At 40.0% G+C, this 24475-nt stretch overlaps 1 protein-coding gene across 6 annotated transcripts in view; it reads right to left on the bottom strand.

The window, feature by feature from the left end:
* tafa1b (TAFA chemokine like family member 1b) overlaps positions 1-24475 on the bottom strand; it is a 246418-nt gene that overhangs the window by 60262 nt on the left and 161681 nt on the right. For 2 of the 6 annotated variants that reach the window (XM_028003436.1, XM_028003433.1), the window contains exons 4-6: positions 17912-18036; positions 16729-16820; positions 7655-8901 (exon numbers count right to left, since the gene is read on the bottom strand). In XM_028003436.1, coding sequence (XP_027859237.1) covers positions 16794-16820; positions 17912-18036 — 152 coding nt within the window. In that variant the 3' untranslated portion in view covers positions 7655-8901; positions 16729-16793. Of the gene's footprint in view, positions 1-7654; positions 8902-16728; positions 16821-17911; positions 18037-24475 lie in introns of those variants that run through there. The other 4 variants (XM_028003431.1, XM_028003430.1, XM_028003434.1 and 1 more) reach the window with 3 other exon arrangements.

Genomic DNA, 24475 nt, shown 5'->3' on the forward strand with positions numbered 1-24475 from the left:
GTCATCCACGACTGGTGGGGGTGATGTGGAGAAGATGTAGCATAGCAGAGAGCAGTGGGGAAGATGTGAGCAGCATGTACACAAGCCTGTTTGACAGCACCGGAGCACCTCCTCCTGGCTCTGATTGGTTGTTTCTGACTGAGCGGTTTATTTCTTCAGCTAGCGCTGGTAGCTCTTGGAGAAGGCAGAGGAGCTCGATTTTATTCACAGATTATCCGTCTCATGTTGTACAGAATGACAGTTTTAATGAAAATGCAAAAAATAAAAAATAAAACAAGAATTTTATTTTTTTTTGGTAAAAGTTGCATATCCCAGCTTTAAAGGTGGTCCTAAAACAAATGGACTCACAGGGCCAAGACACAAATTCACATCACGCTTTTTAGATTTTCATTGCTGTAGCGTCTTAGAAAACACACAAATACACTGAAATTTGTGGTTATAATGTGACACAACTTTATTTGGGGGTCATGAATACCTCTGCAAGGCACTTTAGTAGGTATTAGACTCATGGAGTAAATCTTTTACCCTTAACACATCTTTTGGTTTTTTTTTTACTTTAATGCCATTCAGTGGGTAAAAATAGAACTTTATGGTCACAGAGAAAATATTATGTAACAAAGATCCAGGTATGATCCACTCTCAGTGTGAAGACCGCTCTGTTGAAGAAAACTGTGTTTTGTTTCATGGATTGAGACACTAATAACTTACATGAGACTATTCTTCCCAAATGTTAGCGCTGCACGAACTCCTTTTTAGAGATATATGACCATGCAAGCCTAACAGCAGTCTATAGGCAAACTCTGGAATTTTGTGACACACACACACACACACACACGCACACACGCCTACACGCCGCTTAAATCAAATTGCATAAATCAAATAACGTAATAAAAGTTTCCAGGCAGAGTGCAGACAAGAAAAATGATGTAGCTTTCCCCTCCGTTATCCATACCCAAGGTAATTTCTTTGCAATAAACCGCATGTGTGGGCAGGATCTGGACTAGCGGCGGCGGGCTTTGTCTCTGGCCTGAAGGCCAGGCTGCTTCCCTGAACTCTACACAAAGTTGGACAAACAACATGAAATTGTGTCTGACCTCTGCTCAAAAAAAGAAAGCAAAAGCAAGGTCCAATCAGCTGCTGTATTGTAAGAACTGTACGCTGCTTATCCCCTTTTTCTATTAAACGCCAGCTGTCCAGATGAAAAATCTGCCGGCATACCAGTGTAGGAAAAAGGGATGTTTTGGGATTCTTTAACAGTAATATCTGACTTTTCAAAATATTGCAACAAATAAATATGACAAAAGGCTCAAAAACTCTCGATATATTATGGAGCCCCATAGGATATGTGGGGAAAATGCCTTCTTTCGCATTCCCTCGCAAAACCTTTGCGTTACTTCGCAGTAAGCAAATATTGCTACGTGCAAAATTTGCTGGTCTATTTTATATACAGTCACAGATATCAATTTCAATTTCAAATATTTACACATTTAAAGAGTCTCAGTGAAAATATGTTTATATATTCTTAACTCTTTTGTGCAAAAACTGATTGAAAACCGATTTATTCGGTTTATGTACGTTTTGAGACGGAACTGGACATGAAAACGTCCCTTTAAACCAGTCAGACAACCAACACACAAAAAAAAATCAAAACTGTCAGATAAGTTGTGAAAATAACTCAGAAATAGTCCAAATAGTTTGGAGTTTTTCTTTCTTTCGTTCCTTTTTACAGAAAGTTTGTTTACATCTGAGAACAGAGATGGAAAGCCCAGGTTTGATCTGTTTCGCTTTCTCATTTTGCACAAACTCATAGTGGTGCATTTCTATCTGCGAGAAAAAAGATATAAAACTTCAAATATCTCACAAACAAGATATTAACATACATGGAAACAAAAACCTTGTAGCAGAAAGTACGGTGGCCACCATAAGAAAGACTTACGGTATTCAGTAATACCGCATGAACTGATCAGTACATTATTCCTGGAGAACGCAAATGAAACAAAAATTTCCCATGTCCCCTAAATGGATTTATATACTTTACATATAAAGTAAGAACATTTGTGTTCAGTTATTGCTTTGTTTTAAAGATGCTTCTTAGCAATGACTTTATACCAGTGGAAACCCCCAAATGGCTTCTTCTACAAATGAAAAGTGTTTCGTGTCATTTATTGGATCAAATGATTGAAGTTTGACCTTTGTAGTTTAACAACTTATTGATAAAAAAAAACCCCAAAACAAATGGGGCCTCAGCAGCAGGTGGGGGAACTGTACACAACACAACAGCCTGAGAACCTCCTCATCATCCTGGTTGCCATTTTGGCGGGATGGCGTCCCGTCCTTCATCCTGCATCTGCGACAAATAAGCCAGTGTGGTTGAGATGGTCACTTTGGCATGAACAGGATTCCCAAACTAAAGACACGAGTAAGGAGGAAACCTTGTGCTGTGAAAAGGATAAAGTCTCTAACAGAGCAGATGGAATTCCCACCAATTGCAGGATCTTGGTTTCTTTCTTCATGGCGATTGCGTCCAATGGTGGTAAAGTTTGTTTTTTCAGTGAGAGAGACGCCAGTCCACAAAATCACTCAAAAACTAATTAGCACTAGCAGAGAACATTGAGTAGCTCCAGTGTTTGTGACATTTGAGTGAAGACGATGCATTAAAGGGACATTTAGGTTTTCACATATGGGAGGAGAAATAAAACATCAGGCTGCATGTTTGATCTTGCTTTGACAGCAACAGAATATCTCGATTCAATTGTGATTCGGACTGATTTTTCACATTCGGTTGCTGCTCGTGAGATTTACAAACAAATTTGTAAATCTCGACTTGACAAGTTGAGTTTCTGTGTCAAGTAGCTGCTGTGAAAAACGCCCTTGTTTTAATGAGAGCGAGCGAACTACAAAGTCTCAATGGGAGCCTGTTCTGCGACAACACCGGACCCCCCGGTGGGAAGCCGCATGCGGTGCTTGACACTCGGGCATTCATGTAGAAATGACAGATTTCAGATTGCTGTGTGTTGCTTTGTGGAGAAAACAGGCAAATTTATTTTTGAGCAGCAGAGAAATAAATAATCGTCATTTATTTCTGAGTGTTGCCCTGCGACAGACTGGCGACCTGTCCAGGGTGTACCCCGCCTCTCGCCCGGAACGTAGCTGGAGATGGGCACCAGCAACCCTCCCGACCCCATTAGGGACAAGGGTGAACAGAAAATGGATGGATGGATGGATATTTCTGAGTGGTGAATAATTTGGCCGAGGTCTGTACAGCTGACTGGGTTTGTGATGCCAGTCAGAATGAGGATTCATTTGTTTCAGACAATACACATAGAAAAAAATGTAATTGCTGGGTTGTTTCTTTGACCCAAATGTTGCAGTCAGAAGAGGAGTTGGGTTGTTTCAGCCAATCACTCAGAAATTGTGAGACCATCATTATGAATTATATATAAACCTAAACATATTTTAATTTAAACCATATCCACATAAGCTAGAGCGAGTGATGTGCAGTATTTATTCTTTCATTAAAGGATTGGTCATAAAGTCAGCATAGACAAACATTTTACGTAATTATATTCACTGAATTTACAAGTATTTGCAACAGATTCTTTGCAGATTTTGTTCGTTTTCTGGATATCTGGGCGAAGCGTCCTGCACTGGTAGCAACAAGAACAGAAGTTTGTGATATATGAAGCAAAGCAAATATCTAGGGATTTTTTTTTGTAGTCAATTATTCTATTGATCGTTCGGATGCTAAAACAATCGGTACATTCTGTACATTTTTCAGTTAACCACCTCAGACAATATTTTCTAATATTTCTATTTGACAACAGAAATATTGTCTAACAGACAATAATAGACATAAAATTTAACCCATAATGACATGACAAAATAAAGCTTCCATTGCCTAACATGCATATATGGTGTTTAGACAAAGAAGTTGTTTTTTTTGTGTTTTTTTATCCTACATGCAAAATGTATATATTTTCGTGCAGCTTTGGCTTAGTTATTGCTCTGATTATATTGTTTTTTCAGCAAATTGCCTTTTTTGGAGCCTGTATACTCTAGGTAACAATTAATTGATTACTAAATTAGTCGACAATCAATTCAACAATTTATTCATTACGATTTCATCTGATCAATCGGTCCAGTCCTACAAATTTCGCTCCCACAGAGCATTGCGTTTCTGAGCAAAATAAGTAAGATTAAGTTGTTGATCAGTTTTTAGAGTGAAGCCTTGCAGCAGGTTTTAGGTCACCAACCTACTGTGTTACACAAGTGATCTACTCTGTGACAAGCTGGAGTTTTGTCGCTAAAAACTCCTGTTAACAGTCTAATCTTCCGTATTACTGGGACTTTTTAACGTGCGATCTTTAAGACTATTATTTAAAATCCAACATAAAGACGCCTGAAGAAGCACAGCTGCACCTCAGAGAGACTGATGATAATCCCTGAAGCAGCAGCAGCCAGAGCAGCCATCACTGAAGCTCTTAAGGTCTTTGTGCTCTTAATGCTTTTGGAGGCTCCCGGTTGTCCGGCTTCAGTGGACGTTCTTTGTAAAGCGCACATTCACAGTGAGTCATAATGACTGTAATAACAGACTTCAAAGCCCCCACAGTGAGAAGTGTGCCCTTTTCTCAAATTATAAGTAGTTATTTAAAAATGATTAAGGAATATGAATGTTCAGTAAGGGAACCGTAATGACTCTCTTTTATTTTTATTTTTTTTCACATGATCCGAGTGTTAAGGTGCAAAGCAAACCTGTGAGTTTCACAAACAGCAGCGTCTACATTTTTAGCACAGGTTGGTTGTGAAAAGACTTGTCCTTGCTGTCTACCGTCGATCAGCTCTCCGGTGACATACGGAGAGCTGATCGACTGTCTCGCTGTTTCTGTGGGAGGTCGGCTGTGTTTGTTGGATGTTTTGATTTTTTTTAGGATTGCAAAGACAGCAAAGAGGAAGGGAGGCCCAAGCCCTGCTTTTTTAAACTAAGAGTTCTGTTTTGCTCGGTCAAACATGGAGCAGGACCTCCCTCCACAGCATAAAGTCCTACTGTACCGTGAAACGGCAAAGAAGAGCATAAAAGGTAATAGAAAAAAAACAAAACTCTTCAATTTCTAAACCCTGTGTAAGCAAAAAATCAACTTAGAACCTAAATAGAAGAGTGTTGAATAGAATGAAGAAACTCATTATTTCCATCATGAGCTCTGAACATGAGGATAATGTTCATAGTACGACTTGTTTTATGGATTTTGGGTGGATTGGTTGAAATCTACACAGATTAACACAATATTGCACACAGGAATAAACAGAAATGTTCATTTTTACAAGAAAAAACCCCCCACCATGTGTCATACATGCTGAGAAACTAGAGACGAAGCGATCAGAGATCTGTGGCCAATTTCTGACGTCTGGTTAATAAAAACTCTAATTTTAGACGCTAAGGGTTTCTCACTGAAACCCAGAGATCAGAGGGTGAACTGAGTCCAGAAGAGAAATCACAACAAAACCGGGTTCTGCTACTCACTCAAAATGAAAACTGTATAACTTGAAGTAGGGCCACACACCTGAGTGAAGTTGGACCCCCCTCCCTTTTTCCAAATCAGACAAAATTGGTATCAAATGTTTGTGCTACAGTTGTGCAGCAAAATGTTTCGTTTGTGCTTCTTTGGCTTTGAAGATATTAATGAAAGTTTGAAGGTCAGGAGGTCAACCAGCCCCTGCCACTTTTACTAAATCAAAATACCTTTAAACCTTCATTTATACCTTCAAAGCCAAAGTTGCACAAACAAAAAATTGTGCTGCACAAACCAGCACAAACATAGTCGAGTTGATTGACACAGATTTTGTCTGATTTGAAGAAGGTGTTGGCGCCAACTTCACTCAGGTGGATGACACAATATTAGCCTTAAAACGACATATTCTGCAAGGAGGTGAAATTTTAAACTGTCTTTTGCATCTCAGATTAGCAATTAGAAAAAAAACGACATTAACATTTATAAATGCACTGACAAAAAGTCTCTAAATCCCCCCCATCTATACGCGGGTTCACTAGGATTCTCTGGAAGCTCCACAGATTTTCGCCATTTGACCGATAATGCTTAAAAAGTCAGACAGTGGATGAAGAAAACAACAGGTCAGATCATGAGTTAAAGAAAAATAAGAATAAGAAAGCTTAAGTAAGCTGAGGTGGGATCTTGTTTTTTTTTCTCCCCCATGCGGGTAATTTATCTCCCTGGGACAACAAGGACACAAAACTACATTGATATTCTGTTGAGAATTTACTTTTCAATTCTTCCTGTTTGCTTCTGAGCAGATCATGTATAAACTGGCACATTATCACTCCCTAATCGACTGTGGTGAAAACCGCAAATCTCTGAGCTTAAAATGTGAATACGTGCTTCAGTACGCGGCGAGAGACTCGTCTAGATAAACATCACAAGGTCTCTTTACTTTCACTCAAATTAAATCTAAGAGTTTCTAACAAACTTCTATAATTTCTCAATCCACTGAAAAAGGTTGAAAGTTGAAGCGCAGTCTCTGCTGATGTCCATTCAACAACTTAAATATCCAACAACTTCATTCATTCCTGCCTGGGGAACAACTTAAATGTTCCCCAGGCAGGAATGAATTAACATCCTGATCTACGAAACGTTGAAAGAGCTAAATGAATAGAAGCATCTTGAATAAATAACTGAAATGCCTCTATAGAAAATATTCTCCAATGAGAAGCTTCTCACAGCTTTTTTGCTTCCTCTGACTTCATCTAGACATAATGAAAATAGCTAACGGGTCCCTTGAGTAACTTGCTAAAAGGTGTTAGCATGACCTGCTAGCACCAGATATGAAGTTATTAGTAAACATATCGCGCTTTTGATTTCTTGAGGTAAAGCTGAAGTTAAAAGCGCGAGACTGTTTGCCAGGCAATTCCTCGGTGCATCCCAATCACAAACTCTTCCAATTAACTTTCTTTAAGTCAAAGTTAAATTCCACGAAAAATCAGAAAAAACAAAGAAGTCGACCCGCTGAGGAGCCAAGGCGGAAAACAGCTCTCGCATGTTTTTTATGTTTTTTTTCCTGTAGTTTGCATATTCCTTCACGATTCTGGCAAGGCCGCTGGGAGATTGATGCGTCTGTCTCTTTCATACCTTCTGTGACTGCTCAGCGAGGCGCCGTGCGCCACCAAACTAGCCACATTCCTAAATGATGAATGTGCGCCAGCTCGTCCACGGGGACCAGAGACGAATCTAATATCAGCTGAGAGAGAGAGGAGGCTGATATTGAAAATCATCTGGAATTTTGCCCGCCCCCGATATTGAAAATCTTTATTCTAATTGCATGAATGAATTGAATGTTCTGTTTTGATAAATCCACTCTGCCGCCGAGGGGATTGTGTAAATGAAGCATCGCAGATTCGTTTGTGACTGCGGCAGACACCGCCGTGTCTTGTGCCCGGAAGTCATTTTCAAACTCTCCTTGCGCCGATGTTGATTGCCTGTTTACTCGAGCAAAATAACCACAAAAAACAACTCTGCTCACACAACGTTATCACATGATGTAAATGATTCTCTGACAAGATCTTCCACCCACATATTACGACATATCAAACTGTGATAAGAGGAACATCTTTCACGACGACGTTCGGGAGAAACGGCAGACAACATTTCAGTATAGAAAACAAATTTTATTTCTCATAAGGCTGTCTTATATCTACTGGGGGATAGCTATTTTTCTCCATTGGGACTAATACTTTCTCTCTGTCATTGTAAGCAAATCCTCCGTCTCCCGTGCGTGAGAGAGACACGACGCCCGTTTCTTATGATCATGCTCATATTTTATCCACAGCTGCTCCGAGTCCCTGCTGCGCTGGGCCCAAAGGTCGAGAAGTGTTGTCAGCTGTGCTTCCACACGTGAGGCGATTCTATACATTGTTTTTCCTCATCAAGCATTGCCGGTGCCCAGCCGAAAGCATCGCTGAATGACTAAAACAAAAAGCATCCCAGAACTCATCATTACAATTCATTCACAGCCGTTTTCCCCCCTCAACACAAGCTTACATTGTGAAGCGGCTCCTTTTGGAACTGGTCGATGTGTTACTAGGATGGCACATTTATCAGCCTCTTGGACCTGTCATCTTACAGCGTACTTTGTGTATTTATGTGTTTATTTACACAAATGATCTTACATAAAATAAATGTGGTGCTCATGAAATCTACATTGGGCATGCCCAGCAGTAAAAGTCAACGTGTCCCTTATAGAGGATGACGCTCGGGGCCGTAAAGTCAGACCAGGAGAAGGAGAGTTCTCGTATCTCATCATAGGCAACCAGCAGGTCCAAGTTACTGAAAGTCCTGCCTCTCCTGCACTCACAGAAATGGCATCTGTCTCCATCAACGAGTCAAACACGAATGATTTCTGCACAGAAATAACAGAAAATGAGGGTCAATTTGACTCCCCTGCGCAACCACTTGTGTGAATCTCATGTTTAGTTTTGTGTGCACCCCTCGACCGGTTCACCTTCCAGGCGGGCCGGGAGATTGTCTTCAAAATATTTGACCAACCTCTAAATGAGCCCCTGCTAAGTTGTATCAGGCTTTCAGGTAAAGACAGGGTGAGGAAACAGAAAGAGAGCAGGTTGGAAACTGGCCACAGGAAGAGGAGAGAGTCACCGACGCGGGGCTCATTGATCAAACAGGGGATTAATGCTGTTTCAAATCCTTGGCACCAAGTGAGCAAAGCTGTTTTATCTGGATGGATATCCTTTCCGCGGTCCCGGGGTAAGCCAGTCGGTAGCCGTGGATGTGATAGTTTTAGTCAGTTCAACGGGAGGAGACAAAAAGTTCAGAAAGGGTGTAAAGCCTGGCGCGCAGTCCTGCAACCGGGAGCTCGCTGTTAGGTCCTGGGGTGAATCTGAAACACAGGGGTGGAAGAGGAAGAGGAGAGAGAACAAACAGATGCTTAGAGAGAGCAGAGAGGTAAAAGTGAGCAAGAGTTAGACCCTACCCAAAAACTGCTATTTCTAAAACAAGAGGACTCTTTTGAACTGGTGCTGGTCACTTCGTCCCTTTGCCATTTCGTTCTTTTAGTCCCTTAATTTTCTGGGAATGAAATAGTGCTGCAGGATATCTCCTACCAATCATTGGTCGATTCATAGTCATCAAGAGGATGTTTCGTATCTGCTGCGACAACCAACAATCCTCAGAAATTTGCTATATCCAACTCCACCAAGGCCTAACTTTATGACCACTGTGACACTGATCGTCCCTTCATCATGCATCATGTTGGAGATGTTTGACAGCAAGTTAATGTGTTAAAAACAGAAAAGGTCGGCGAGTTTAAGGATTTCAGTGAGTTTGACAAGAGCCGGGATCAGTTCAATTCAGTTTATTTACATAGTGCCAATTCACAACACTTCATGAAAAGGCACCTTACAAAAAAGTCATTTCAATGCATTCCAACTGATCAAACAGTTCACTAGGTTCAATCCAATATTACAATTATTTTCTATCTAAGGAAACGCAAAAAATGGCATCGAGGGCATGACGAGTTTGATTAAAGTGGCTAGCAACTTTGTCAAAGAATCTCATGTGGTTGGCTTCCAGTTTACTGGTCCTAGAAAGAAAGAGAGGCCAAACCAGCGTCATGGCCATTGAGGGCCATGCAGCCAAAGTTAATGCAGGTTCTCAATGAAATATTTCAGGATACATTTTGTACCACAGTTTGTTGCATACGACTCGCATGTCATTCCTGATGTCTGTGGTCTCTTTCAGAAGATAATCCGCAATGCCACAAGGAAATAACGGTTCGATACTAAGCAGGTGGTCATAATGTTATGCCTGGAGCCTGGTGGACGACAAATAGTTAATATCCACATGTAGGAGGTCATTTAGAGTTGTATAAGATTAAACCAAACTCAAATATCATCAGAGTCAAATGGCTTAAACAGGGATCAGAACAGTAACCAACGGCAACCTGATTTAATGTAAAGTTTCCAGCTAAAACCATACAACTAAATTAGATTACAAGTCAGCATTTGATGACTTTTCATCTCCACAATCAATACAAATACAAAGAAAAAATATATACTTAATGATTAAACGTCTGGATGCAAAATGGAAGTAAGTTAGGATGAAATGGCAGCAGATGGGTAAGAGATGGGTGTGTTTTGGCAAAGGGGCGAATTGACCAGGAGATTTTTCAAACTCCAGAGCTCCGTAAACCTGTGTCTCATCTCCAGGTTTGCCCTTCTGCTAAAAAGCTCGTGTGAGCTGTTTAACGCTAAGAGAAATGACTCTAATGAACACACCGCGGTGTGTTTCCATGCTGTGTATGTCTGGTTTATGTCGTTACCCTTGTTAAATGACTGACGGTGTCTCTTCATATGTAGACACGCTGTACGGCCCTGCAACCGTCTCTATTAGCAGACAGGCAAACGCAGCTACGGATTTTCCTCTAATCTGATAAAAATGACTCTGGCCTTGCTAAATCGAAGCCCACGCTGCCGAGTCTGAGCCGTCTCTCCGTGACTTCGGTTCAGGGACGTTTAATTCATCATCAGCTGCAGACATGAACTCGTTTCAGTGGCGCTTTGTGCAGCCTTGAGACTGCTATTGAACGTTCTGCTTTTCAGCATCCCGCTCGACACGAAGCTCAATAAAAACAATGTGCACTATGTCTGCATCTACTGGAGTTCTGCAGTTTCTTGCCTCCCTTTCGTCCTATTTAATGATTTAGAGATCATTTGAGCAATTGAACACAATTAAAGGCAGATTTGATGGTTTTTCTGCTTCTTCAAGATAATGCAGTGAAAAAAAATAATAAGTTAAATGCATACTGTAAAGCAAGCCAGACATGATTTATGGAATGATTTGTGATACACCGGACAGGATATTTACAGCTGCAAGCATGTAAAACTGCAACTAAGACACTGCTGTTGTTTTGTTTTTGACTGGCTCCATAGCAAGCTGACACACTGGCATCTTCTATGCTTGCAATTAAACAGTTTGCTCACTGCATTGTCTATATTTGTATGTCCTGGATTTGTGGGGCATCTCTGGGCTGAAACCCAAAGTGATAATAGAAGTAGTGGGACTAATGCCAACCATTGGCCAGTGTAGCAATGGTTGGTGTGGAGATAGGCTGGCTGGTGGACAGATATTGCTGTCCAGCCAAGACTCAGGCAACCTGGACATTCAGAGATGATATAGATGCTGCCTGTTTGATCTGCTGACAGTAGAAGAAGATATCACTTCAATCAAAGGGTTTGGGGAACAAAATATCTATTTAACTTCATTAGATATGCCTAATATGTATGATGATTTGTTTTTTTGAAGTATTTTCTTCCAGAAAGAAAGAAACGTGATTTCTTTGGGTGGGAATCTATCATAAAGTGTCTAAAAGGCAGGAATACATGTTAGTGCAGGAATATGAATCGCCTGCAAACCAGAGTTAAGTCAATTAGAGTGCTGATCTATTTATCATCTGCTAATGATATTATGCTATAGATGCTTTAAAAGTTGTTTTAGATTAAAACATTTTCCTCCAGATCTCATCAAAGTGTATCCTTGAAGAAAAAAATTAATAAAATCCTGTTTTCTCCCATGTTTCTCCGGCACAGTAATCCTTTCGGCTCGTCTGTCCCATATTTGCATCTGTATCATCTCGGCTGTCTGGCAGCCATATCAAAATTACCTCTGCAAGACCAGCAGCAGAAGCAGGTCGCATATCAAGGATCACGGTCCGTCTCAAAACCCCAATCCCCTCGCGGTTTGTTAGCAGAAAAAAGAGACGCGGTATGGAAATATCAACCCACACGGACGTGTAAGAGAGACTAACCGTGTCCTCGGCTCGTTTTAGTCCCCTTGAAATGAACAGTCCGGCAGGTAGCCGTAGATTGCTCAAGGATTTCCTGCTTGTCTGCTCGTCGTTGCCGGCAAATTAGATGTCTGCATTCTAATTTGTTTACTGCATTAAATTGTAATTTACTCCGACTACAGTTGGTAGGCTCCAAGGACAATTGCCTCGGTGGAAGACCTCAGTGCAAACATAGTCGACTCTCTTCTCCTTCCTTATTTAGTGCTCAACAAATCAGTCGCGCCTGTGGAGAACCGGCTTCCCGCAGCTCCACTAAACACCACTCCCTCGTAAAAACAGAAGACACCAGACACCAAAATGAGTCAAGATTTATTTAATGCAACAGTGACAATGGGAAAAGAAATATATATAAATTAATTAGGGGCCACTTAGAGTGAACTACTTCACTCAAAACCTCTATAAATATGCCAGAGGAGTACAGATCAGGGCCGCCTGCTCTGCATCTGTCTTTTTACAGACTCATGCTGTTGAGAAAACTCATGTCTTTTATGCTAAATATATAATTTATGATGTTATACTGTATAATTTCCTGTCTTTAGTGTTGATGCTGTATAAGCAGAAGCAGCCGGATCAAGCACATCATTCCTGCATCACCTCAACTAATTATGTCACGGCCGTACAAAGTGCTACGGCAACATGTGAGAATAAAGATGGTTGACGATGAATCTGCAGGTTCGTTGCTCTCAGACTGACCTCACAGATGGGTTATTTATTTGAATAAGAGCTGTCTGCTCCTTTTAACAAAAGAATGTGGCTCACATAACAGCTGTGGAGTAAAAAAAAAATGATGATGAAATAAGGCCAGTCTATTTAGGTTCGATGCTTCGTAATGGGCACGGACCAGTTGCCAGAATCAAGGCGAAGCAAGTGACACTTTCAAAAGTTTGGAAATTTTCTGGTAGGATATAAACATTTCTGTGGTTTATTGTGATTTGATTGAGAAGCTGGAGGAAGTACCAGAGTTACTGGACTACAGAAAATAGAATAACTCTGCTCTCCTCCTCCCAGAGAAATATTTCTGCTTGTAAAAAAAACAAAAAACCAGTGATAATCATGATGTTGATGCTAAAGCGGCGCTACCCATCACTTTAATTAGAGCGCATACATAATCATGTGTTAAAGTTACCTAAATATAGTATAGGTTTTCATGATATCATTTTGTTGTAGAATATTAAAACAATTGGCAATAAAAAAATAAGAGGAAGAACAACCCAAAGCTCAAACCAAGTGAACCAGAAAACAGAAGCAATGGCAGTTGTTGTTTGTGAGCATAAAGTTTGTCAAAGAAGAAAATCACCTCTTTTAGTACATCGTGTTTTCTCCATGTCTAACCCAAATAAAGCACATCATTCCGGCAAAGAACAAAACATCTAAAGTGGGTAATATTCCTCACAAGAATCACTTGAAAACTGCTAAATTCAGTAGGTGTAAATCAGTGTAATTATAAAACAGGTACAATTTAATAGTATTTAATATATTTTCCTGCAGCTGCAGGAATCATACATGCTTTTCTGTTTCCTTTTATTGGTTATTTTTAATGAAGTGTTTGTAAAACCTGTGGCGTTTTTTACATGTGAATTTCATATCGGCCTACTTTATACCAACTAGCGGAGTCATTTATCAAGGTTGGCATTTCTGTTTCCTTTTACAGCTGAAACTACTGCAGAGTTTACGTGGGCAGGGAGAATATTTCAAAAACAATATTAAAATTGACAGGATGTCTGGTGAGGGTTGCATTACATTCTTCTCTTTATTCAGACAAAATATTTATCTTCAGTCTGGTACAGACAGTGAGGTGATCAAACAACCATCGTTTCTTACAGCCTCAAATAAGGGAGAGTAACATTTTCTCTTTCTAAATTCCAGCTGCTTGTTGTTCCTATAGTTTTATTGTTAAGCAAAAACAGATCGGACTATTTGGCCAGCGAAACCCGTAATGCATATAAATGGCGGGCGAGACTTTTTTTGGAGGTTGCTCCTCAGCATTTCTCTCACAAACAAAAGCGTCTGTCCTGTCTGTTGACACAGAACAGGCAGTGAAGGACTCCCTCTCTGAAAGACATAAAAAGGGAGAAACATGGGTCTAAGCCACTGACTTTGACTGGCTTCCTGCTTTTTCATGCCAATTTTATTGATAAATGGAAATTCAACTTAAAACACCTGTTGCATTGTGATTTATTGACCGTTTTAGAGCAAACTAAAACCCTGCAAGGGGAAATAATAGCAACTAACAGAGCAAGTTGTTTGGATGTGGATGGAGCGTCTTAGAAAAGTATGGCACCGTTTCACTTTTTCCATTTTTTTTTTTTTTACATTTTGTTGTGCTACATACAGATTTTATGTAACAGACCAACACAATGTGTAATCTGAAAAACTGGGGGGAAAAATCTGCCAATTTCTTTTTACAAAATATCTTTAAAAGCTTACACTGGGTAAAAAAAACCCTTTTTTTTGGAAGCTGTCTATGTTTTCCCAACTGAATTAGGACTATTTTGCGCCACTGAATGCAAACATTACGTCCATTTTTCTCAATCAGGTCAGGTTTCTAATCTAATTTGATTTACAGAAATCACATCTTTTGACTAAACTGATGACATTTTTGTGACATTTCAATTCTGTTAATATTTCTCATCCAAAAAATGCTTTAGGAGAATCTTTTTTTTTCTAATTAATTATATTAATTAAATGTTACAAAGTTGGATTTCTGTAAATTGAATAATAAACACCGATAAGGAGAAGTACATATAAATTGAACATTATTATTCATTGTGCTAAATTCCCTGTCTCTTTTCTGTCCTGGTGGAGTCTTTCCTCCTGCTCTTCACTCACTGATTCTCAGCAAACCGATCCAGATGTGAGAACAAGTCGGGCATTTTGATGCTCATGTTGCATCCATAGTTCAGAAAGTTGACCTGATTGAGCAAAACCAATGAGATTTTTGGATTCAGCTCATCAAAATGACCCTAAAACAGTTGAAAAACCCCACAGACTGATTCGATCAAAACTATTCCATTACAGCTCCAGCTGTGAGTTTAGGGTTGCTGTTCCGACTCCTGGGTCGTATTAAAGCTTTTTCAGGTTCTCTTCCAGGTTTCTTTAACTCTGTCACTTACGTCAACACAATGTTTCAGCTTACAGGTGCTAAAGTAAAATGTTTGCCTGCTGCCACAAACAGTGTTTTGCATGTTAACCAAAACATTCAATGTTGGTCAAATGTTTCATCAGCAACCCTTTATCCTCGCACAAAAACCAGACTACAAACTGAATAAAAATAAAACTCACACAGAATACATTTACAAGTATGAAGAATTATGAATGAACAGGTGGAATATTTGAGAGATATTAAATCAAACATCTCATTTTTGTCACATGGAAAGGTGGGACAAGATGGAAACACAGCCATTAATGGTTGATTTAAAGTTGCTTCAACTACTAATAGTTGAAACAACTTTGAGCCAGAGTACTGCAAAATCTAGACTGGAATCCAATCGATCCCAGAATACATATTTCTCGCAATAGAAATGAAACAAGGCCTTAAGATTTATTACAATGATCAATGAAGGAAATTAATATTTTAGCTGAATCAAAACAAAACTAGAGTAAAACTACAATAAAAATGACTAAACTGCAACTACAGCAAATTAAATTCCATCCAGTAAATGAGTTGAAATCATTGGATAAAACTAAACTCAAAACTTTGAAAATATCTATCTGTTCTCTTCTCCACTTAGATAAAAACAAATCTGGATTATATGCCAGATATTTCAAAACGAGCGTTCACAGATTCCGTCCCCTCTTTCCTTAGTTATTTCAGAATGAGCAACAAAATTCCCTCCCTAGCTTAGCAGAGCAGATAGAGCCAAACTCTCACATCATTTCGGCTGTGAATGCAGTGTAAGATGATTACACTTCCTCGTGGTCTATCACATCAAATCCCAATAAGACACGTCAAAGGTTGTCGCCGCAAAGGTGAAAAATGTGAAAAGATTCAAATAGGTATCAATACTTTTGCAACATCGCAACAGATGTGACATTTTGACCAGAGAGGTAGATGGACGATGAATGCTAATTGAAAAAGAAAAAGAGACCAGAGTGCAGGGAGAAAAAACGCAACCTGTTGGCTATGCTGCGCGCTGATAGCTGCTTCAACAAGACCCTTAAAGGGGAATAAGGCTATCGAGTGGCCTCTGATAACACGCCACACAACGGAAAGGGGCATGCCTCACAATCTCATTTTGTGTGCCCACAAAAACAGTGGCGCAAATCAAGCAAAAACACACGGCCTGCGTACACTCGGAGGAACGAACAGACGAAACAACAGGAGCACCTAGCAGGACGCAGATTAGTTCCTAATGGGACTGGCAGACCAGTGCGAGGCACCGTAATCAAACATACGCAGAGGCTGGTAGGAAAAACGGGGTCCAGAACAAAAGAGGCCATGAAAGGAAGGAGGGACTCTGACTGTGAGTGCGTTTCCATGGCACCGCGCCGCCATTTGAACACTAACCCACCGGGACGCCACCCGTTTCGTGATATATGTGCGATCTTTCCCGTGAGAAAATATGAGAACTTACTCATCATTTATGCATGCGCTGCTTGCGCTGGATGATAAATATTTACAGTGGTGGCGGTGTAATCTGTATTTGTGTCACTCCTGCCTAATCATGCACAGCATGTAAACACACTTGATTATTTCGCACTGAGTATTTAGGTTAATGGGAAGTCACTGAACATGAGTCGGTCACACTCCTACCACCTGACACTTAAAGCGCATATATATGTGGACCGATGTATGTGAAGGACAACAGAACAATAATAATAATTTTAAAAAAAAAGACAGAAGAGCTTAAGAAAAAGACTAACCTTTACAGAAGCAAGAATGCAGCTCAATTTCTGTTGACGCATCCTCTGCATTTTGCTTCCAGAAGCTAAAAAGGGGAGTATGGCTGGGTGTTCTGCAAAGAGAGGGTCAAGAAAGAAAAAGAAGGACATGTGTGTATTGGGTTGAAAAGCAGCCTCAGGCCTGACTTTTTACTGGCCCTCTTTAGAGATTTTAGGCCAAAGCCGTTTTAATGAGTCGCTTTGTTTTCCCTTTATGTGCAGAACGTTACATTCCTACATGATCTAACCGGAAAAAAACAATGAAAAAAACCAAAACTCATCAAAATACGTTTTGCTACATTTAAGATTCACTTCAAATTGTGCAAAGGACTGAACTGAAAATTAGAGATGCATTCTTTAGAGAGATCTAAGTGCTCAACCTTACCTTGAAGGGCTGAAAAGACCCCAAGTCCTCTCTGAAAATTTATGACAGCGGTGGCTTCAAGAGAGCCCAGCTCAACTTTCACCTCTAAATGACAACAAACAAATCTACAGAACAGCCTCGGGAAGCCCAATGCTGCCCCTCCGATCTCATTAGTCTCCGCTTTTATCTGAAGTCACTGTGTCTAAGCAATGAAAGGTAGGGTAGGAAGCACATGCAATTCAGCTGATCAACTTATTACAACTTGCTTTTAGGTTTTACCTCCTTTTTCTATTCGTATGCTGTGTTTGGAGTCAGTTTGTGCAGCTAAGAGGCAGTAGAGACGCAGACTAGTTCTTAACTCGATCTCTGAGAGGAATGTGGCCTCAGGTAGAGTTCACCTGTTTGGTTACGTTTACTGTTCAACGCTACGGTTCCTCCTCCTGGATGCCCTACCAGAACAGAACCACACCTTGTCGTACCGAAGGCCCAGACCTACGTCAGAATAATCTGCAAAGATCGCAGAACTTCTTACAGAAGCAGGAAGTAACGGAAATGCTGTTCAATAAAGTGTTGAGATACACTTTGAGAGATAAATGTGGCTGATTTAAACTGACTTGTATGTCTCTTTGGGATAACGGTAATACGTTCACGCTTGTGTGTCGGGGCTAAAAGACCTGAAACCAGTACACACACACTCTCAGCGAGCGTTTGGACGTCTCCTGCATACGTGAGTGTGTGTTTTGGGAGCATAGGTGTGTTGCATGTCGACACGTTTGCAGCGCAGCGTGTGTGAGCTCTCACCCTTGTGGTCTTGATCTTGTTCCCAGATGAGCACATCCATCCAGAGTTGTCAGGCAGAGTCTTGCACTCTTCTCCCTCCAGACACGGTTCCATCTCACACCACCACTTCCCAATTACAATGGACGCTGCAGAGGGAGAGCACAGACCCATAGACAAAAAAAAAAAGAAGTAAGTCTGGAACAAAGGCAGACACATATGTACTAGAGATGGGCGATATGGAGTTAAAGATAAGAACTATTTATTGCTTCTTTTTTAGGTAACTGTAAGATTTGATCTTCATGATTGTTGTCATGAAGTGCCATTCGGTAAATAATGACACTTTCAATGAAAGTTTTAATGAAACTTTGCATTAAATGTGTCATTATTTACTGAATAATGCAAAATTTACACTTTTAATGAACTTTTAGAGCAAATTTGCATTAAAAGTCTCATTATTTACAGAATGAAACTTCAGGACAACAGTCATAATCATTCATAAAGACTCCTTCATCTTCATGACAGGTGCTACGTCATGTTTATGACAGTCTCATGCCAGTCTTATCCACACCCCTTCAAATAAAGTATTACCAAAAAGGGTAGGAGACATGAACACTTCAACAAGTAGCTGTACCTATGCAAACTCTAAAACATTTCATGTACGTCTTTTTCATCCACAACTTTTAGCTCGCTACATTATGAGCCTCGCCACATGAGAGCTTTGCTCCGTCTCTAAATGATTATTTTCCTCTCCACTTTGGCCTCGGAGCTGTTGTAACCTCGCTGCCTGGGTAGTTTTGCTCTCCACAATAATGTCTTAAACCAGCAAAAATTAATCATTGTTTTTGTTTTGATATAGCTCCATTGGAAGTAAGGGAGCAATCTCATTTTTAATCAAAACTAATTGCCTCTCATTAACATCTACTAGATTCGTCCCGAAGCTGTCTGACAAAAACAAATATCTTTTTCCGTTTCTCATCAAACCTCCCCCTCCTTTCCTGTTTTTCTTTCGAGTCTCTGGATGTGTGCTCTCATGTTCATGTGTGTTCTCCTTGTTGAACATATATGCTCAAAAGGTGGGTATCTTTCACTGCATGAGAAAGAAATATATATAAAAACCTTGTGGGCATAAGCCGGGATTTGTCTACAGTATTCAGTTATTGACTGTAGAGTTCTCTGGATTTAATAAATCCCTCGTTCCTCACAGCATTTTAGCATTTACAGTATAAAACAGACTTTGAACACAGCACTAAAAGGTCGAACAAAGTAAAACGGCATATACACTCACCCCCACACGCATTAACCCTTCCAGACTGAAAGGAGCACCGACGATCCAACAAAATATGCAGTACCGTAATTCCGCCTCATAGTCTGTTTTAATTATCTGAAGAGATTTTGTTAAATAAGTGATTTCTTTTTTTGTGCTTAAAATAAGAACATTTTACTTAGACAAAATAAGTTCTAGACTTGAAGTTTGCTTTGTATCTATTGATATTCTAGTTTCTAGTATATATTTACTCATAATAAGTAATATTTTCTTAGTATCAAGCTTTTATATCTTACTGAGATAACTAAGTACAAAAACACTTAAAATAAGAAAAATATTCTAACATAAAACCCTCTTGGTGAGAAAAATTCTCTTGTCAGAAAGAAAACAAGCATAAATCTCATTAATTTAAGATATTTAATCTTACTAAGATTTCAGTTTTTGCGGTGCACTTTGCGCTATGTGACAAATTCCAACAGTTTCTGAAAGGGAAGACGTTGTGTTTCCAGCCAATGTTAGATTATTGAGTAATTTCACTCTCTGCTACGGCGGGGAATGAAATTAATCTGAGGGGGCGCTCTTTTAAGGACTCGTCCAAGACGGTAAATTGTGAAAATAACTTGCTAGATATTAAAAGGTCCACTTGTTATGAAACTGGACCTTTGCAGTTATGGAGATATGGACAAATATATTTACTCACAGGAGACCTAAAGAACTGCGTAAAATGAAAATAAACAAAAATATCCAGGCAGAGATTTGAAACTTAGATCTAAAAGGGTTAATACCACTCGTCATGTTACGACCAGAAAAATACAATGAATTCAATTTGGGATTCTTTGGAGCAGAGCAGCTATTCTTCTGAAATGACAGCTGGAAGCATTTTGGGGAATATTGCTACAGCTTTTTGAGAATTTTTTTATTTGTAACGTTTTGAAGTCCCAATAAAAAACATTGTACTTGTAAAGTAGCAAGATGTGAAAAATGTTCAAGGGACAAAAATACTATTGCAAGACACTGCAGAGAAGTTGATTTTGTTTTCATCCTCATTTTTTGGGGACTTTCAGATAGTCATTTGACTCATTTGAACTTTTGGGATTTTTTTTTTTTCAAATCAAAATGTCCTACAGTGAGAATTTCTTTCAGAAATAAATCACAGTGAAAATTCAAAAGCCAGCTTCTTATTATTTTATTATCCACATTTGAAATAGTTTGTTTTTCCGCTCTCCTCCACTTCAGTTGTCTGACGGCAGACTTAAGAAGTTCAAAGTCTACAGTGGTTTGTAATTCCACTCTTCCTCCACAGCCGAATCCTTACTGAGAAGCTGTTTGTTTACTTCTCACGCTTGTTGCCAACATTCAGAATGAAGAGCTCTTCTTTTATCATTCTGACAAAAAAAATAAAAATAAATAAACCACAAGGCGAAGGTCAAACTGCAGTGTGCCTGAGAGAAGTTAGACAACTGTAGTCGTCATTTGAATCTTTTTACTAAAATATTCAATTGCCCTCCAGCATGTGTTGCCAAGGTTACCGACCAACCATTAGTGGATCATGAGCAGAAGCAACACGAAGGAAAAAGGTGTGCACAAAAAATAACTCACTTCCGGATAGTAGCATGCTGCAATTTACACACTACAACCACAAAATCTAAAGCAACTCCATATGATGATGGGGGTTTTTTTTTATGTTCTTGTTTACAAAAGAACATATCCAAAGTTCAAAACTCACAACATGAAGCAAATTAGCAACAAAGGCAGCCAGCAAGCTGATAAACATGAAAACCAAACAAAAGTGGAAAAAAGCAATAAGAGGAACTCATCCAGTCACTGTCATTAGTGAAGTCATCACTCGTTAACCATAAAATTGCACAAATTTTGATGCTACCAGTTCAAAAAGTAGTCAAAAAATCAATTTACAAAACTTCCCATGTACACACCCGGCGTTTGACGAACAAAAGACGTAGACCACGCCTGCCAGTGTGTTCTTAATATCTTAAATTAAGCTACTATAGTGATCTAAACAATTCCCATTCTAAAAATTGATTACGAATTTTGGTTCTACACTAAGTATATTTTAACTGCCCTAAGAAAATGAAATTTATAGAGCATATGATTTACAAAAATTCATCATAAAGAATCACAACGAAGCTTATTCACACGTGATTTTAATTTTATTTATTTAGTGGAAAAACCACAATTGCGAAATTCTGTTTTTTCGCCATTAGTAGAATATAGACAAAGTTTGCTCACAATTGTAATGCAAACACAGCTGGTGACTTGACAGTGCAAGGCAACCTGACCCACCAGGACAGGAAAAACACACACACACACACACCTACACAAAAGATCCATCCAGGAAAACTTTGCAACAATTTTTAACGACACCCTGGTTCCAAGAGGGAACAATGTGACCTTTTGTTTTTCGCTGCGCCAGGTCCAGGACACCCGACTTTCACCTTGACCGCTGGGGAAGTGACCGCTCACCCCCGACAGTCGTTTTATTTTACTACTCGCCGCCCGTCAGCTCGCAGGGCACGACCTTGGCGATTACATCGGCAAGCTTCACTCTTCCTCTGCAAGGAGACCGGACGGATCTCGAAGTTCTTCTTCTGATTTTTTGACTGACAAAGATCTGTTTACTATAGTTTGAATTAGCGCGTCGATGCTGTTTAACAAAAAATCCTTAAGTTCCTTTACAGCAGCTTCGGCAAACTGTCACAGATGACAGATGCGGGTGAATTAATCAGCAAAAAAAAACAAAAAAAAAACAGACAGTGGAAGGGTGGCTACTTGTTATGTCGGCCATGAAGCAGGTTGGACTTTTTAAGCTCTGATAGACAAACAGGCGAGGGGTGGGGACTTGAATTGATTGGAAAACATGAATAGATGGACCTTTTTACAAGTGCATCTGTCAGTTCTCCGGCGGGGAGGTTCAGTGATGGATTGAACTCGCTGACACATACCTGCCAGGTAGCAGAGCGTCTGAGCGCCTTGACGAATGAGATGGAGAATTGATCTGTGTCTGTGTCAAAATGTGAAAACGTGTCTGCAGCCTTAATGAACGCTTAATGTTTTTTAACTGGGAGAGGCCAGGATGGGCGCTCAGCTGACTATAGATTCAAATAGGAATGAAAATGAGAGCTTTCCCCCCAGCTGTTGCTTTTTTTTTTTTCTTTGTTCCCCATCGATGCCATCCCAAAGGGAAACTCACGTATAGAAAGTTTGAGAAGTCGACCAACTGATCCCGGGCGTATTTCGTCAACCCACGATGACTGACTTAAGTAGGGAAAATATTTCCATTAAAATGAGACAAAAGTAGGTGAGCAAGAATTCAACTAAAAGAAAAAAAGAAAAGAAAAGCAGTGAAGCAGTGGGAGAGGTCAGAGGAGTATGGAGAAAATGGAGCCGGCGTATAATTACTGGAGAATTGAGACTTGTCCCCCTGAACCCGAGGTCAGAATTAGAGAGTCATTATTCGACATTAATCTTAGCAAGTCCAGAAAAGGAGAGTGCCAAGTTTTGATTAGCTATTCAGAAAATAATGTTTGGCTTCACAATCAACCCAGCCTTTCTGAATTACTGAATTCATAATGACCGCACCGCAGCACCTCCAGACTTGAAAAACAGCCACTTCTGTGCTTTCTTTCTCCCCCATTCTGATTCTGAAATTCAAATTAAATCCTAGATTTACAAAGAGTAGTCGTATTATGTCACCCTTTCCTCATTTCATGACATCACAACCATAAGTCAGTGCATTTAGTGGACTCTTGTGTGATCGGCAAGCAGTGGAGAACAAAGAAGTGGAGGGAAAGCGGATTTCAATTTACTTTTCTAAACCAACAAAAATCTGAAAAGTGTGGCATCCATTTGCATTTAGCCTGTCTGACTCAATGCATTGCATTGCAGCTGGATGTGTTTTAGGGTATATCTTTATCATCTTTGCAGACATTGAAGCTGACGTGTTTTCAAACACTTCTTGCATAATAGATCATTTAGACTGGCTAGAGAGAACGTGTGAATATCAATTTTCAAGTCTTGCCAAAGATTCTCAGTTCCGGAGAGAGTTTGCGTGTACAACTGAGTACGCTTTGATGTACACAAGCGGTGTCCAAAGACATGTCTCAAGGGCTGTGTGTGAGTCCTGCATGATTCACTGGTTCAGCAAAGGAATGCAGTGAATTTAGCTTTAACGTTTTGTTTTCGACCTGTGTTTACCTCCGCCCATCCTCCTGTTACCCTCGCAGCAGACTGTTGCCACTCCCACGTTTTACATTGTGAGACAGTTTTTCACCATTTTACTTGTGTTAAATGAACCTCTGATCAATACTCTTTGTAACCCACCCATGTCTTAACTTTTCATTTTTCCACTCATTTTCTTTTTCAGATGAAGGACTCGCTACCTGTGACATCTGATTTATTTGGACACTCAAAGGCGCTTTACAGTGAAATCAGTCGTTGCCATTTTAGTGCAACTAAACACACACGCTGATGATGGCAAGTTGATTGTAAACACAGCTGCCCTGGCGCAGTGTGACTTAACCAAGACAGATATCGTGCTATTGTCCCTTCTGACCACCACCAGCAGACAAGACAGGTTAGGTTTCTTGTCCAAGGACACAACAACAGAGGTGGATGTTGCTCAAACCGGTAACCCACCGATTACGGGACGAAATCCTACCACCGTCGCCACCCTCAACCAACATGTGGATAAATACAGAATTAGCTTCCTATTCCCATCCACTAGAGTCACTCTACTATAGAGACAAGGGGTCAGATTCTGAAATGACACCCTTGCCTTATATACCAGTACTTTCAAGCTCCAGTCCTTGAGGGCCACAGTACTGTAACTTTTATATGTGTCCTTTATCCTAATTAAATGGCTAAACTGCCTCTCTCTACAGAACTATGCTAATGAGCTAATATTGGAGACAGGTGTGCTGAAGAAGAGACGCATTTAAAAGTTACAGGAGAACGGCCTTTGAGTCCTGGAGTTTGAGACCCCTAACTTATACCATTCTTAAACTTTAACAAACCAATCACAGTTTTGTTTTAACTCTTGAACAGACCCCAAAGATAGAAACTAGTTACACGCCCGTATAAAAAGTGCTACCTTTTCTATCACAAAGACAGCGGCTCTTGCATTTTGAGCATATCCTTCCTACCAGTCCCAGAAAGAATTTCGACACTGGGTGAGAGATGCTGCAGTATAAAGGTGAGCTAATGAGATCACTCCCCCTTAAGCCCTCTGGATATATCTCAAATGTAGCATCAAAACCTGTCACGCACTGCTATGTATGCCTGCAGTGGAACAGAAGGGTTCATTA

The sequence above is a fragment of the Xiphophorus couchianus genome, chromosome 20, assembly GCF_001444195.1.
Source record: "Xiphophorus couchianus chromosome 20, X_couchianus-1.0, whole genome shotgun sequence".
Lineage (NCBI taxonomy): Eukaryota > Metazoa > Chordata > Actinopteri > Cyprinodontiformes > Poeciliidae > Xiphophorus > Xiphophorus couchianus.